Source organism: Leopardus geoffroyi, chromosome C3 (genome assembly GCF_018350155.1).
Source record: "Leopardus geoffroyi isolate Oge1 chromosome C3, O.geoffroyi_Oge1_pat1.0, whole genome shotgun sequence".
Taxonomy (NCBI): Eukaryota; Metazoa; Chordata; class Mammalia; order Carnivora; family Felidae; genus Leopardus; species Leopardus geoffroyi.
This window is the reverse complement of record NC_059338.1, coordinates 47,831,768-47,845,800: the sequence shown is the minus strand read 5'-3', so window position 1 is coordinate 47,845,800 and position 14,033 is coordinate 47,831,768. Positions and strand designations below refer to the sequence as shown.

The 14,033-nt window shown below is 40.8% G+C and overlaps 1 protein-coding gene across 5 annotated transcripts in view; it reads right to left on the bottom strand.

The window, feature by feature from the left end:
- The window catches only part of PLA2G4A (phospholipase A2 group IVA), a 166,303-nt gene that overhangs the window by 77,342 nt on the left and 74,928 nt on the right, over positions 1–14,033 (bottom strand). For all 5 annotated transcript variants that reach the window (XM_045452710.1, XM_045452713.1, XM_045452712.1 and 2 more), the window contains one exon: positions 8,538–8,575. In XM_045452710.1, the coding sequence (XP_045308666.1) occupies positions 8,538–8,575 (38 nt within the window). The remainder of the gene's footprint in view (positions 1–8,537; positions 8,576–14,033) is intronic.

Here is a 14,033-nt window from a genome sequence, read left to right as displayed (position 1 = left end):
TTTTGTTTTTAAGATTCATCTGTGTTTGTACATATAGGAACAATTCAAACATTTTTACTATTGTGAAGTATCTCCATTATATGATTATAGCATGAGTTATTCCATGAATATTGAGGTTGCTTCAAATTTCTGCAAACTATTACAAACATTTTTACTATGGACATGTGGTGCACATGTGGAAAATTTTTCTACTTTGTATTAATATAAAATAATATGTGCTCTTTTTCTAAAGAACATCTCATTAAATCATCACAACAGATATGCTTACAAAGTACTCTTTTCTTATTTCACAAATGAGCAAAAGTGTCATTAAAAATGTTTCAACTGTTAACACAATTAGCAAGAGGCTGATTTAAAACTAGGATTTCTCATTCTGGAACTCCTGTTCCCTGTAATATACTAGGTAATATACTTGTAACATACTATGCTGATCACTATCCTACATTAAACACAAGGGCCATGATTTTTCAAAAAACCTATGAACACAGCGATGAACACAGATATTTAGAAGATCAGTACAAACATGTAAAAGAAAAATAAAAAATGTTGAGTAATTTTATAAATACAATAACAAGTTTGGTTCATTTATTTTCCTCTTTTACATATTATCTTTAACTGTTTAATTTGATTTCTTGATTTTATTTTATATCCAATGAAAAACATTCCATGGAAAGTTAAATTTTTCTTTAAAGAACATTTCTGGGGCACCTGGATGGCTCAGTTGGTTAAGTGTCCAACTCTTGCTTTTGGCTCAGGTCATGATATCACAGCTTCGTGGATTTGAGCCCCACATCAGGCTCTGTGCTGGCAGCGGAATCTTAGGATTCTCTCTCTCTCCCTCTCTCTCTGCCCCTCCCCCACGTGTGCTGTCTCTGTTTCTCTCAAAAGAAATAAATACACTTAAAAAAATAATTTCTTTTTTTTTTTTTTTTTTTTATAATATATGAAATTTATTGTCCAAATTGGTTTCCATAAAACACCCAGTGCTCATCCCAAAAGGTGCCCTCCTCAATACCCATCACCCACCCTCTCCTCCCTCCCACCCCCCATCTACCCTCAGTTTGTTCTCAGTTTTTAACAGTCTCTTATGCTTTGGCTCTCTCCCACTCTAACCTCTTTTTTTTTTTTTTTTTTTTTTTTTTTCCTTTTTTCCTCCCCCTCCCCCATGGGTTCCTGTTACGTTTCTCAGGGTCCAAGAGTGAAACCATATGGTATCTGTCTTTCTCTGTATGGCTTATTTCACTTAGCATCACACTCTCCAGTTCTATCCACGTTGCTACAAAAGGCCATATTTCATTTTTCCTCATTGCCACGTAGTATTCCATTGTGTATATAAACCACAATTTCTTTATCCATTCATCAGTTGATGGACATTTAGGCTCTTTCCATAATTTGGCTATTGTTGAGAGTGCTGCTATGAACATTGGGGTACAAGTGCCCCTATGCATCAGTACTCCTGTATCCCTTGGATAAATTCCCAGCAGTGCTATTGCTGGGTCATAAGGTAGGTCTATTTTTAATTTTTTGAGGAACCTCCACACTGTTTTCCAGAGCGGCTGCACCAATTTGCATTCCCACCAACAGTGCAAGAGGGTTCCCGTTTCTCCACATCCTCGCCAGCATCTATAGTCTCCTGATTTGTTCATTTTGGCCACTCTGACTGGCGTGAGGTGATACCTGAGTGTGGTTTTAATTTGTATTTCCCTGATAAGGAGCGACGCTGAACATCTTTTCATGTGCCTGTTGGCCATCCGGATGTCTTCTTTAGAGAAGTGTCTATTCATGTTTTCTGCCCATTTCTTCACTGGGTTATTTGTTTTTCGGGTGTGGAGTTTGGTGAGCTCTTTATAGATTCTGGATACTAGCCCTTTGTCCGATATGTCATTTGCAAATATCTTTTCCCATTCCGTTGGTTGCCTTTTAGTTTTGTTGGTTGTTTCCTTTGCTGTGCAGAAGCTTTTTATCTTCATAAGGTCCCAGTAATTCACGTTTGCTTTTAATTCCCTTGCCTTTGGGGATGTGTCGAGTAAGAGATTGCTACGGCTGAGGTCAGAGAGGTCTTTTCCTGCTTTCTCCTCTAAGGTTTTGATGGTTTCCTGTCTCACATTCAGGTCCTTTATCCATTTTGAGTTTATTTTTGTGAATGGTGTGAGAAAGTGGTCTAGTTTCAACCTTCTGCATGTTGCTGTCCAGTTCTCCCAGCACCATTTGTTAAAGAGGCTGTCTTTTTTCCATTGGATGTTCTTTCCTGCTTTGTCAAAGATGAGTTGACCATACGTTTGTGGGTCTAGTTCTGGGGTTTCTATTCTATTCCATTGGTCTATGTGTCTGTTTTTGTGCCAATACCATGCTGTCTTGATGATGACAGCTTTGTAGTAGAGGCTAAAGTCTGGGATTGTGATGCCTCCTGCTTTGGTCTTCTTCTTCAAAATTCCTTTGGCTATTCGGGGCCTTTTGTGGTTCCATATGAATTTTAGGATTGCTTGTTCTAGTTTCGAGAAGAATGCTGGTGCAATTTTGATTGGGATTGCATTGAATGTGTAGATAGCTTTGGGTAGTATTGACATTTTGACAATATTTATTTTTCCAATCCATGAGCAGGGAATGTCTTTCCATTTCTTTAAATCTTCTTCAATTTCCTTCGTAAGCTTTCTATAGTTTTCAGCATACAGATCCTTTACATCTTTGGTTAGATTTATTCCTAGGTATTTTATGCTTCTTGGTGCAATTGTGAATGGGATCAGTTTCTTTATTTGTCTTTCTGTTGCTTCATTGTTAGTGTATAAGAATGCAACTGATTTCTGTACATTGATTTTGTATCCTGCAACTTTGCTGAATTCATGTATCAATTCTAGCAGACTTTTGGTGGAGTCTATCGGATTTTCCATGTATAATATCATGTCATCTGCAAAGAGCGAAAGCTTGACTTCATCTTTGCCAGTTTTGATGCCTTTGATTTCCTTTTGTTGTCTGATTGCTGATGCTAGAACTTCCAGCACTATGTTAAACAACAGCGGTGAGAGTGGGCATCCCTGTCGTGTTCCTGATCTCAGGGAAAAAGCTCTCAGTTTTTCCCCGTTGAGGATGATGTTAGCTGTGGGCTTTTCATAAATGGCTTTTATGATCTTTAAGTATGTTCCTTCTATCCCGACTTTATCAAGGGTTTTTATTAAGAAAGGGTGCTGGATTTTGTCAAAGGCCTTTTCTGCATCGATTGACAGGATCATATGGTTCTTCTCTTTTTTTTTGTTAATGTGATGTATCACGTTGATTGATTTGCGAATGTTGAACCAGCCCTGCATCCCAGGAATGAATCCCACTTGATCATGGTGAATAATTCTTTTTATATGCCGTTGAATTCGATTTGCTAGTATCTTATTGAGAATTTTTGCATCCGTATTCATCAGGGATATTGGCCGGTAGTTCTCTTTTTTTACTGGGTCTCTATCTGGTTTAGGAATCAAAGTAATACTGGCTTCATAGAATGAGTCTGGAAGTTTTCCTTCCCTTTCTATTTCTTGGAATAGCTTGAGAAGGATAGGTATTATCTCTGCTTTAAACATCTGGTAGAACTCCCCTGGGAAGCCATCTGGTCCTGGACTCTTATTTGTTGGGAGATTTTTAATAACCGATTCAATTTCTTCGCTGGTTATGGGTCTGTTCAAGCTTTCTATTTCCTCCTGGTTGAGTTTTGGAAGAGTGTGGGTGTTCAGGAATTTGTCCATTTCTTCCAGGTTGTCCAATTTGTTGGCATATAATTTTTCATAGTATTCCCTGATAATTGTTTGTATCTCTGAGGGATTGGTTGTAATAATTCCATTTTCATTCATGATTTTATCTATTTGGGTCATCTCCCTTTTCTTTTTGAGAAGCCTGGCTAGAGGTTTGTCAATTTTGTTTATTTTTTCAAAAAACCAACTCTTGGTTTCGTTGATCTGCTCTACAGTTTTTTTAGACTCTATGTTGTTTATTTCTGCTCTGATCTTTATTATTTCTCTTCTTCTGCTGGGTTTAGGCTGCCTTTGCTGTTCTGCTTCCATTTCCTTTAGGTGTGCTGTTAGATTTTGTATTTGGGATTTTTCTTGTTTCTTGAGATAGGCCTGGATTGCAATGTATTTTCCTCTCAGGACTGCCTTCGCTGCGTCCCAAAGCGTTTGGATTGTTGTATTTTCATTTTCGTTTGTTTCCATATATTTTTTTATTTCTTCTCTAATTGCCTGGTTGACCCACTCATTCGTTAGTAGGGTGCTCTTTAACCTCCATGCTTTTGGAGGTTTTCCAGACTTTTTTCTGTGGTTGATTTCAAGCTTCATAGCATTGTGGTCTGAAAGTATGCATGGTATAATTTCAATTCTGGTAAACTTATGGAGGGCTGTTTTGTGACCCAGTATATGATCTATCTTGGAGAATGTTCCATGTGCACTCGAGAAGAAAGTATATTCTGTTGCTTTGGGATGCAGAGTTCTAAATATATCTGTCAAGTCCATCTGATCCAATGTCTCATTCAGGGCCCTTGTTTCTTTACTGACCGTGTGTCTAGATGATCTATCCATTTCTGTAAGTGGGGTGTTAAAGTCCCCTGCAATTACCACATTCTTATCAATAAGGTTGCTTATGTTTATGAGTAGTTGTTTTATATATTTGGGGGCTCCGGTATTTGGCGCATAGACATTTATAATTGTTAGCTCTTCCTGATGGATAGACCCTGTAACTATTATATAATGTCCTTCTTCATCTCTTGTTACAGCCTTTAATTTAAAGTCTAGTTTGTCTGATATAAGTATGGCTACTCCAGCTTTCTTTTGGCTTCCAGTAGCATGATAAATAGTTCTCCATCCCCTCACTCTCAATCTAAAGGTGTCCTCAGGTCTAAAATGAGTCTCTTGTAGACAGCAAATAGATGGGTCTTGTTTTTTTATCCATTCTGATACCCTATGTCTTTTGGTTGGCGCATTTAATCCATTTACATTCAGTGTTATTATAGAAAGATACGGGTTTAGAGTCATTGTGATGTCTGTATGTTTTATGCTTGTAGTGATGTCTCTGGTACTTTGTCTCACAGGGTCCCCCTTAGGATCTCTTGTAGGGCTGGTTTAGTGGTGACAAATTCCTTCAGTTTTTGTTTGTTTGGGAAGACCTTTATCTCTCCTTCTATTCTAAATGACAGACTTGCTGGATAAAGGATTCTCGGCTGCATATTTTTTCTGTCTAGCACACTGAAAATCTCGTGCCAATTCTTTCTGGCCTGCCAAGTTTCAAAAGAGAGATCAGTCACGAGTCTTATAGGTCTCCCTTTATATGTGAGGGCACGTTTACCCCTTGCTGCTTTCAGAATTTTCTCTTTATCCTTGTATTTTGCCAGTTTCACTATGATATGTCGTGCAGAAGATCGATTCAGGTTCCGTCTGAAGGGAGTTCTCTGTGCCTCTTGGATTTCAATGCCTTTTTCCTTCCCCAGTTCAGGGAAGTTCTCAGCTATTATTTCTTCAAGTACCCCTTCAGCACCTTTCCCTCTCTCTTCCTCCTCTGGGATACCAATTATGCGTATATTATTTCTTTTTAGTGCATCACTTAGTTCTCTAATTTTCCCCTCATACTCCTGGATTTTTTTATCTCTCTTTTTCTCAGCTTCCTCTTTTTCCATAACTTTATCTTCTAGTTCACCTATTCTCTCCTCTGCCTCTTCAATCCGAGCTGTGGTGGTCTCCATTTTGTTTTGCATTTCATTTAAAGCGTTTTTCAGCTCCTCATGACTGTTCCTTAGTCCCTTGATCTCTGTAGCAAGGGATTCTCTGCTGTCCTGTATACTGTTTTCAAGCCCGGCGATTAATTTTATGACTATTACTCTAAATTCACTTTCTGTTATATTATTTAAATCCTTTTTGATCAGCTCATTAGCTGTTGTTATTTCCTGGAGATTCTTCTGAGGGGAATTCTTCCGCTTGGTCATTTTGGATAGTCCCTGGCGTGGTGAGGACCTGCAGGGCACTTCCCCTGTGCTGTGGTGTATAACTGGAGTTGGTGGGCGGGGCCGCACTCCGACCTGATGTCTGCCCCCGGCCCACCGCTGGGGCCACAGTCCGACTGGTGTGTGCCTTCTCTTCCCCTCTCCTAGGGGCGGGATTCACTGTGGGGTGGCGTGGCCCGTTTGGGCTACTTGCACACTGCCAGGCTTGTGATGCTGGGGATCTGGCGTATTAGCTGGGGTGGGTAGGCAAGGTGCACAGGGGCAGGAGGGGCAGGCTTAGCTCGCTTCTCCTTAGGTGATCCACTTCAGGAGGGGCCCTGTGGCAGCGGGAGGGAGTCAGATCCGCTGCCGGAGGTTTGGCTCCTCCGCAGAAGCACAGAGTTGGGTGTTTGCGCGGAGCGAGCAAGTTCCCTGGCAGGAACTGGTTCTCTTTGGGATTTTGGCTGGGGGATGGGCGGGGGAGATGGCGCTGGCGAGCGCCTTTGTTCCCCACCAAACTGAGCTCTGTCGTCCGGGGGCTCAGCAGCTCTCCCTCCCTTTGTCCTCCAGCCTTCCCGCTTTCCGAGCAGAGCTGTTAACTTATGACCTCCCAGACGCTAAGTCGCGCTTGCTGTCGGAACACAGTCCGTCAGGCCCCTCCGCTTTTGCCCGCCAGACTCCGGGGCTCTGCTTGGCCGGCGAGCCGCCCCTCCGCCCCGGCTCCCTCCCGCCAGTCCGTGGAGCGCGCACCGCCTCGCAGCCCTTCCTACCCTCTTCCGTGGGCCTCTCGTCTGCGCTTGGCTCCGGTGACTCCGTTCTGCTAATCCTCTGGCGGTTTTCTGGGTTATTTAGGCAGGTGTAGGTGGAATCTAATTGATCAGCAGGACGCGCAGTGAGCCCAGCGTCCTCCTACGCCGCCATCTTCCTGGAATCTCAGGCTCAAAAAAATAATTTCTAAAGGGGCGCCTGGGTGGCTCAATTGGTTGGGCAGCCAACTTCCTGACTTCATGAGTCAGGTCATGATCTCGCGGGTTCGTGGGTTCGAGCCTGCGTGGGGCTCTGTGCTGACGGCTCGGAGCCTGGGGCCTGCTTTGGATTCTGTGTCTCTCTGCCCCTCCCTGCTCATGTTCCGCCTCTCTCTCTCTCAAAAATAAATAAGCATTTAAAATAATAATAATAATAATAATAATAATAATAATTTCTAAGAACATTTCCATTTCAGAGTCAGGACAAATGAACAGATAAAAATAGTTTGATCAAAGTTCATTATAAATATATAGTAAATTGCTTCTGAACATACGTATCTTATTTAGCCGAGTTTTTTTCCTCCATTTTTTGATATCTGTACTTTGTTAAAGCAAATTTCTTTTACATAATATAGTCCTAATTACATCAGTGAAGACCATTTCCCATTAAGACAAATAGCATGACTTTCTAGTCAAATAGCAAAAGTTCTTTTAATCTCATGCTAAAATCTCATGTTATACCACATTTTTAAAAATTTTAGACAGAGAAAGAGAAAGCCTGAGTGTGAGAGAGGGGCGAGGGGAGCGGGAGGGAGGAGAGAGGGAGAGGGAGAGAGAGGATCTTAAGCAGGCTTCACAATGTGGGGCTCAATGCCAAGACCCTGGGATCATGACCTGAGCTGAAATCAAGAGTAGGATGCTCAACTGACTGAGCCACCCAGGTGCCCCTAAAATATACCGTTTTAGCAAGAATCAACACAATGCAAAATAATGCAATTCAATTACTTGCACTATCCTATGAGACTTCCTGACATATCTTGAGGGACAAGTAGTAATTTATGCAATAATTTACAAGGTTGAATCAACGTGTTCTAGGAACCTAAATAAGTGAGAGAAATACCAAGCCCAATGTCAATGTGTCCCTCAGCATTCATTCGGCAAATCACAATATAGGAGAATGTTACACTAATAAATGCAGTGTTTGGGTGAATTAAATGTGGACTAGTTACTTTGGTAAAACCCACTTCAACAGGGAAGTTCAAGGAGACACAGAGAGTTTGAAGGAGGTCGGATGTACTGAACTCAGCGTTAGATCCAGCTAATTCTCCAGGCAGGCCTAACTCCCCTAAGATGCACCATTTGAAAATAAATAAATGATTTTCCAACATTTCTTTTGGAGGCCACTTTGAAACAGCAACATGCTTCATGGAACTTTACTATCTCTGTGAACAAAAACAATCTCATTTTCAGTTTTTCCTTTTTATAGTTTCCTGTTTATGTTTACTTTCATGTTCTTGAGTATCTATCTGAATCAACAATGAAAAAGAGGCTTAACTAACCATATTTGTTCATTTCTACGGGAAGTAAACCAGAGGGAGGACTCTTTCTAAAAGCCCTTATTGACCTGATAGAAACTACCGGGAAAAGTAAGCAAAGATACAAAATTTATTATTTTTTAATGCCATAGCTATTAGGGAAGAGCTAAAGAAAAGTTTATTTAATGTGTTTTTTATGTTCAAAAGCTCTCAGAATTATTTCTTATTTTAAAAGTGGACCCTTAACAATTAAAATAAGATAGTGAATCACTCACAGTATTTTCCACCCAATGAAATAAATGCACTTACCAAACTTCAAGAGACATTTCCAGAAACATTTCAGTGACCTAGAACAGATACATTCATCAGATTCAGGCATAAAATGGATGTGTATTATATATAATGCAAACAAAGCCAAAACCATTTTTGAGTGCCAGATTGTTTTTAACCTAAAAGAGTCCTAAAAATAAAAGTAACATAGCTTCATGGATGTACTTCAATAAATACATGTTTTTGCTATTTTTTTTTTTTTTTTTTAAATTTTTTTTTCAACGTTTATTTATTTTTTTTTTTTGGGACAGAGAGAGACAGAGCATGAACGGGGGAGGGGCAGAGAGAGAGGGAGACACAGAATCGGAAACAGGCTCCAGGCTCTGAGCCATCAGCCCAGAGCCTGACGCGGGGCTCGAACTCACGGACCGCGAGATCGTGACCTGGCTGAAGTCCGACGCTCAACCGACTGCGCCACCCAGGCGCCCCTGTTTTTGCTATTTTTAATGATATAAATCTATTTGATCAATCATTTTAGTAAACATAAGAATTGCATCTGCATAGTTGTTTTCCTCCTCCACTAAAAGGAGGTAGTTGAATTCTGCAGTCATTATGGATGAGACATAAAAATTGCCTGAGCTCTAGGGGCACCTGGGTAGCTAGACGGTTAAGCGTCCGACTTTTTTTTTTTTTTTAATGCTTACTTATTTTTTGAGAGAGAGACAGAGCATGAGTGGGGGCGGAGCAGAGACAAAGGGAGACACAGAATCCTAAGCAGGCTCCAGGCTCTGAGCTGTCAGCACAGAGCCCGCCGTGGGGCTCGAACCCATGAATCGTGAGAGCATGACCTCAGCCTCGGACACCTAACTGACTGAGCCTCCCAGGTGCCCCTAAGTGTTCAGTGGCTCAGGTCATGATCTCACGGGGCTCACAGGGTCAAGCCCCATATTGGGTTCTGCACTGACCACGCAGAGCCTGCTTGGGATTCTCTCTCTCTCCCTCTCCCATGTGTGTGCACGCACTTCATACCCCCTCTCTCTCAAAATAATAAAACATTTTTGAAAAATTGCCTGAGTCCTAAAAAACTATGAAGATATTGTGCCTGTTATTCAGGAACTGTCCCCGGGCCTCCAGACAGAGGCAGAAGTGGTCAGGAGGTTAAAGAAAGCCTGGGTGAAAATTCACACGTGTGCATTTGTGACAAATGTGGGTTGTCATAGACTGGAGACAGAACACCTATCCAAGGTGGCAGCAGGACCAGGGGCCAGCCAACTGTGGTTAGCTCAAGAAACATCTACAAATGGGAGGTGGGGCTCAGGTTTTCATTTTCCAACACTCTGTGAGCTAACCAAATTTCTGGGAGGACTCTATCCTGCCAATGAGCCAATTTTAGTCTAATGGAAAAGAGAGTGATTAATATCCAAGGAGAAAAAGGGGTATTAAAAGGTATCTCTCCAGGGACTATAATTCTGTTGTATAGAAAGACATTCTCTGTACTATCTCTACCATTAGTTATGAATAATGTAATTTTAGACTGTCTTGAGAGCCAATTGAGAAAATGTTTTGAAGATTGCTGCATAATTATAAAATAGTGCTATTATTTTTATCATATCAGTTACCATAGAATATAGTTAGAGTGAACCTTTCCAACATCTTCAAATAGACCAGAACTCAGATATGTCTCTTAAAAGGTGAAGACGGCATTTTTATTTTTTTTTAATTTTTTTTTCAACGTTTATTTATTTATTTTTTGGGGGACAGAGAGAGACAGAGCATGAACGGGGGAGGGGCAGAGAGAGAGGGAGACACAGAATCGGAAACAGGCTCCAGGCTCTGAGCCATCAGCCCAGAGCCCGACGCGGGGCTCGAACTCACGGACCGCGAGATCGTGACCTGGCTGAAGTCGGATGCTCAACCGACTGCGCCACCCAGGCGCCCCTAAGATGGCATTTTTAGAAGCAACACAAAATGCTATAGATTACTGGCTTTGTTTTCTGTTTGGTTTCGGAAGATGGAAAAAAACAAACCAGAAGGAGCTTTCCAAAAGGTTAAAATAAGTTCACGGATAATTCTCAGCATTGAATTTTATGAGTAAGAAAAAGGTATGGAAATCATCTGTACAAGAATTTGCCTCTCCCACTAAACTGTATCTATCCTATATAGATCTATCTTATAAGTATTTATATGTATCTTATATGTATCTATTTTATATAGCTCTCTATTACTAGTTCATTGCAGTGTTTGGCATATGAGACATAATCAATATCTGCCGAATTACTGTGCATGTGTGTGTGAGGGAGCACATAAGGCAATCTTTTCTTGTTAAGAAACATTCCATCGCTACTAAATATAAAATCATGGGCTGGTGTAACACAGACAGCCGTTCCTATGAATTCCTATGAACCTTTACTCATCAAAGCAACATATCAATATCACTTTGCAGTTATCAGAATAATCAAGAATCCCGGTACAAGTAGAATTCCACATGCCCAGATGAATCATAGTTCAGTTATAAGTCAAAAAGATGAGTGGTTTGGGGCGCCTGGGTGGCCCAGTCAGGTCAGCATCTGACTTAGGCTCAGGTCATGATCTCACGGTTCATGAGTTTGAGCCCCACATCGGGCTCGTGCTGATAGCTCGGAGCCTGGAGCCTGCTTCGGATTCTGTGTCTCCCTCTCTCTCTGCCCTCCCCCGCTCATGCTCTGTCTCTTTCAAAAATAAATAAACACTTTTAAAAAATTCTTAAAAAAGGTGACTGGCTTCTAAACAATTACTGTAACTGCAGTCTGTTCTATCAATGTTAGTAGCACCGCTCAGACCACATCCCGACACATCATGTCTATTCCCCTTTTCTAAATTTCAAATGGAGTCTTTCCTAAAGAGGGCTTGGAAAACTTTATATTGAATGAGCTTGCTCTGGATATTTAGTGAGAAAAACAAGACGTGGGTAAAAACATAAGTCTGTTTTCTACCCTCCTTCATGCCCCCGAATACATGAAAGCTGGTATTAAAATAAGACTAGATTTACTGTTTTCATTTCCAGAGAGCAAAAAACACCACGGGAGAATGGAAACTAAAAGAACAACATTACCACTCATTGTGCAGTTTTCTAACAAAGGAAAGATTTTAAGCTGGAATGGGCTTCCTAGTCCAATGTGCCACGTCATGACAGACTTTCCAACTGGAAGGTCCCTAAGCAATTTGTATGGTAAGATATTCAGTGCCTGGATATATCTAATGCCAACTTAATAAGTAAAAGGAAAATCAACTGTGCTATGTTTATGGTCACATTGGTCTTCAGAATGTTCCTTACACATCCAGCCATAGCACTTCTTGGCTGAGACATTCATAGTCTTCGACTGACTGATAAGAATCCTTAAATGAAGGCAGGATGAGAGAAAGGAAGACACAGGATTTTCCTGCCATTGGGAATATTACAGAACGTGGTGTGGAGGGACTTGCCACATGGATGGGGATCTTCACTTCCTCATGTTGCCCAAGTGGATCACCCACAATCTGGAGGAAATTTTAAACTCTCCCACTTGACGTGCTATGCTCAGACATGCCATGAAGACTGACATTTACAATCTCTCCGCACCTTTTACCTGAAACATGTCATTCGGATGCAATAGCCACAAAAGCATGTACTTCCTGTGAGGCATGAGACAAGTATTGTAAATTCCTTCCCACCCACTGCATGAAGCAGCTTTGCATCACAGTCTTCCACATTGCTGGCACCACCAGGGTAAGTTGAAGAAAGGTGACCCCGTCTGGCTGGCTCTCCCCAACCCCGTAACGCTTAGCTAGGAGCCAGACGAAGAAGAAGAACTTCACCTCTTCTAGGAATTATAAATGTAAGAAGCAGGCTGTATTCATTGTCCATTCTTGTGGAAAACAACAATCTCACCTTTGAATTCCACAGTGGAAAGCAATGTTACATGCTACAACAGGAGATGTTCAGCGTGGGGAGGGGGTGGGGGCCCAGAGGAAAGAACCTATATAGAGAAGCCATTTTAAACTTAAAAATAATGTTTTAAAAGTATCTAATCCACTAATCCCCTTGCAAACTTTCCAGGGTCATTCTGAAATGATAAAGCGAAAGCAACAAACATAGTGCTTGGCATGAGAGAGGTTGTTTAAAATTATCACAAAGAGATGCAGACAAATGATTTTAAACTTAAGAACCTACCCTATTGGTAAAGAGCTCTCCAAATGCACTCTGCCTTTTCTTAATTTTTTTTTAAATGTTTATTTATTTTTGAGAGAGACAGAGGCAGAATGTGAGTGGGTTGGGGCAGAGAGAGAGGGAGGCACAGAATCTGAAGCAGGCTCCAGGGCTCCGAGCTGTCAGCACAAAGCCTGGCTCGAACTCACGAGCTGCGAGATCATGACCTGAGTCGAAGTTGGACGTTCAACCGACTGAGCCACCGAGGCGCCCCTGCATTTTTCTTATTAACATACTCTAGCATTTACAACCTTAACTTTCAATAAAACATTATATTGAATTCTGATCCCTCCCGAGTCAGGTACTCTTTTTCTTCCCCTTAGCAGACTAAAACAGCAACTAATCACCAAGTAGTTTCAATAATCATTTACATTGTTTGAATTATAAAATATGTTCTGCTTTGTGTCTGCATAACTAACCTGTACAAGATAACATAAAATTATATTTAAGAAATAAGGGCCACTTGCACTAAGAATCATGTTTCCATACACTGTCACTCTATCCATTGAAGAAGGAAACAGGTGTGGATCTAACAAGAGGCAACTCAAGTGTGAAGCAGAAATTACAATCCCACCAATACAAGCCAGACCCCCTCCAGATAAATTTTGCACTTTTAAAATGGAATGAGATACTGCTAACATCACTTTTTCAAATGTGAATGATTTTTAATAACGAAAAACTAACGTTTGTTTATTTTTTTAACTGAGATATAATTGACATTTAACATTAGTTTCAGGTATATAGCCTAATGATTCAATATTTATATATATTGCAAAATGATCACCACAGTAAGTCTGGTAACATATATGATTTCTTAAGAAAATAAAATTAGCATTTACTACCAGGAATCATCGAATCCATTCACCCAAGAATTCAGGATAACCGTGTCCCACGCCCCCCACCCTCCGCCAAATATCACAAATAGTCTTAAAAGATTTGAAAGATTAAAAAATACACTATTTCCCCTAGTCATGTTCCACTCTATCACGCAGCTTTCCTCCTTTCATCCGAGGATGATGTCTCTTTCCTTCATTTAAGGTCCCTTTTGCTTACGTGGACATTGGAAATTCTAAACCTGACTTCCAAGAGCACTGTTACCAACCAAACATTCTCTCTTTTTTTTCCAAATGGGAATTTCCCAGACTCTAGTTGTTTTTTTTTTTTTTTAAACTTAATTTACTTTCATTATTCCTGTCTGAGCAATTCCTAGATTCTCTGTATTTCCCATAAGTACATTCATTAATCCATTCATCCAAAAATGATTCAAGCATCTAATGTGTATCAGGCTAGGTATGCAATGGTAATTAAGG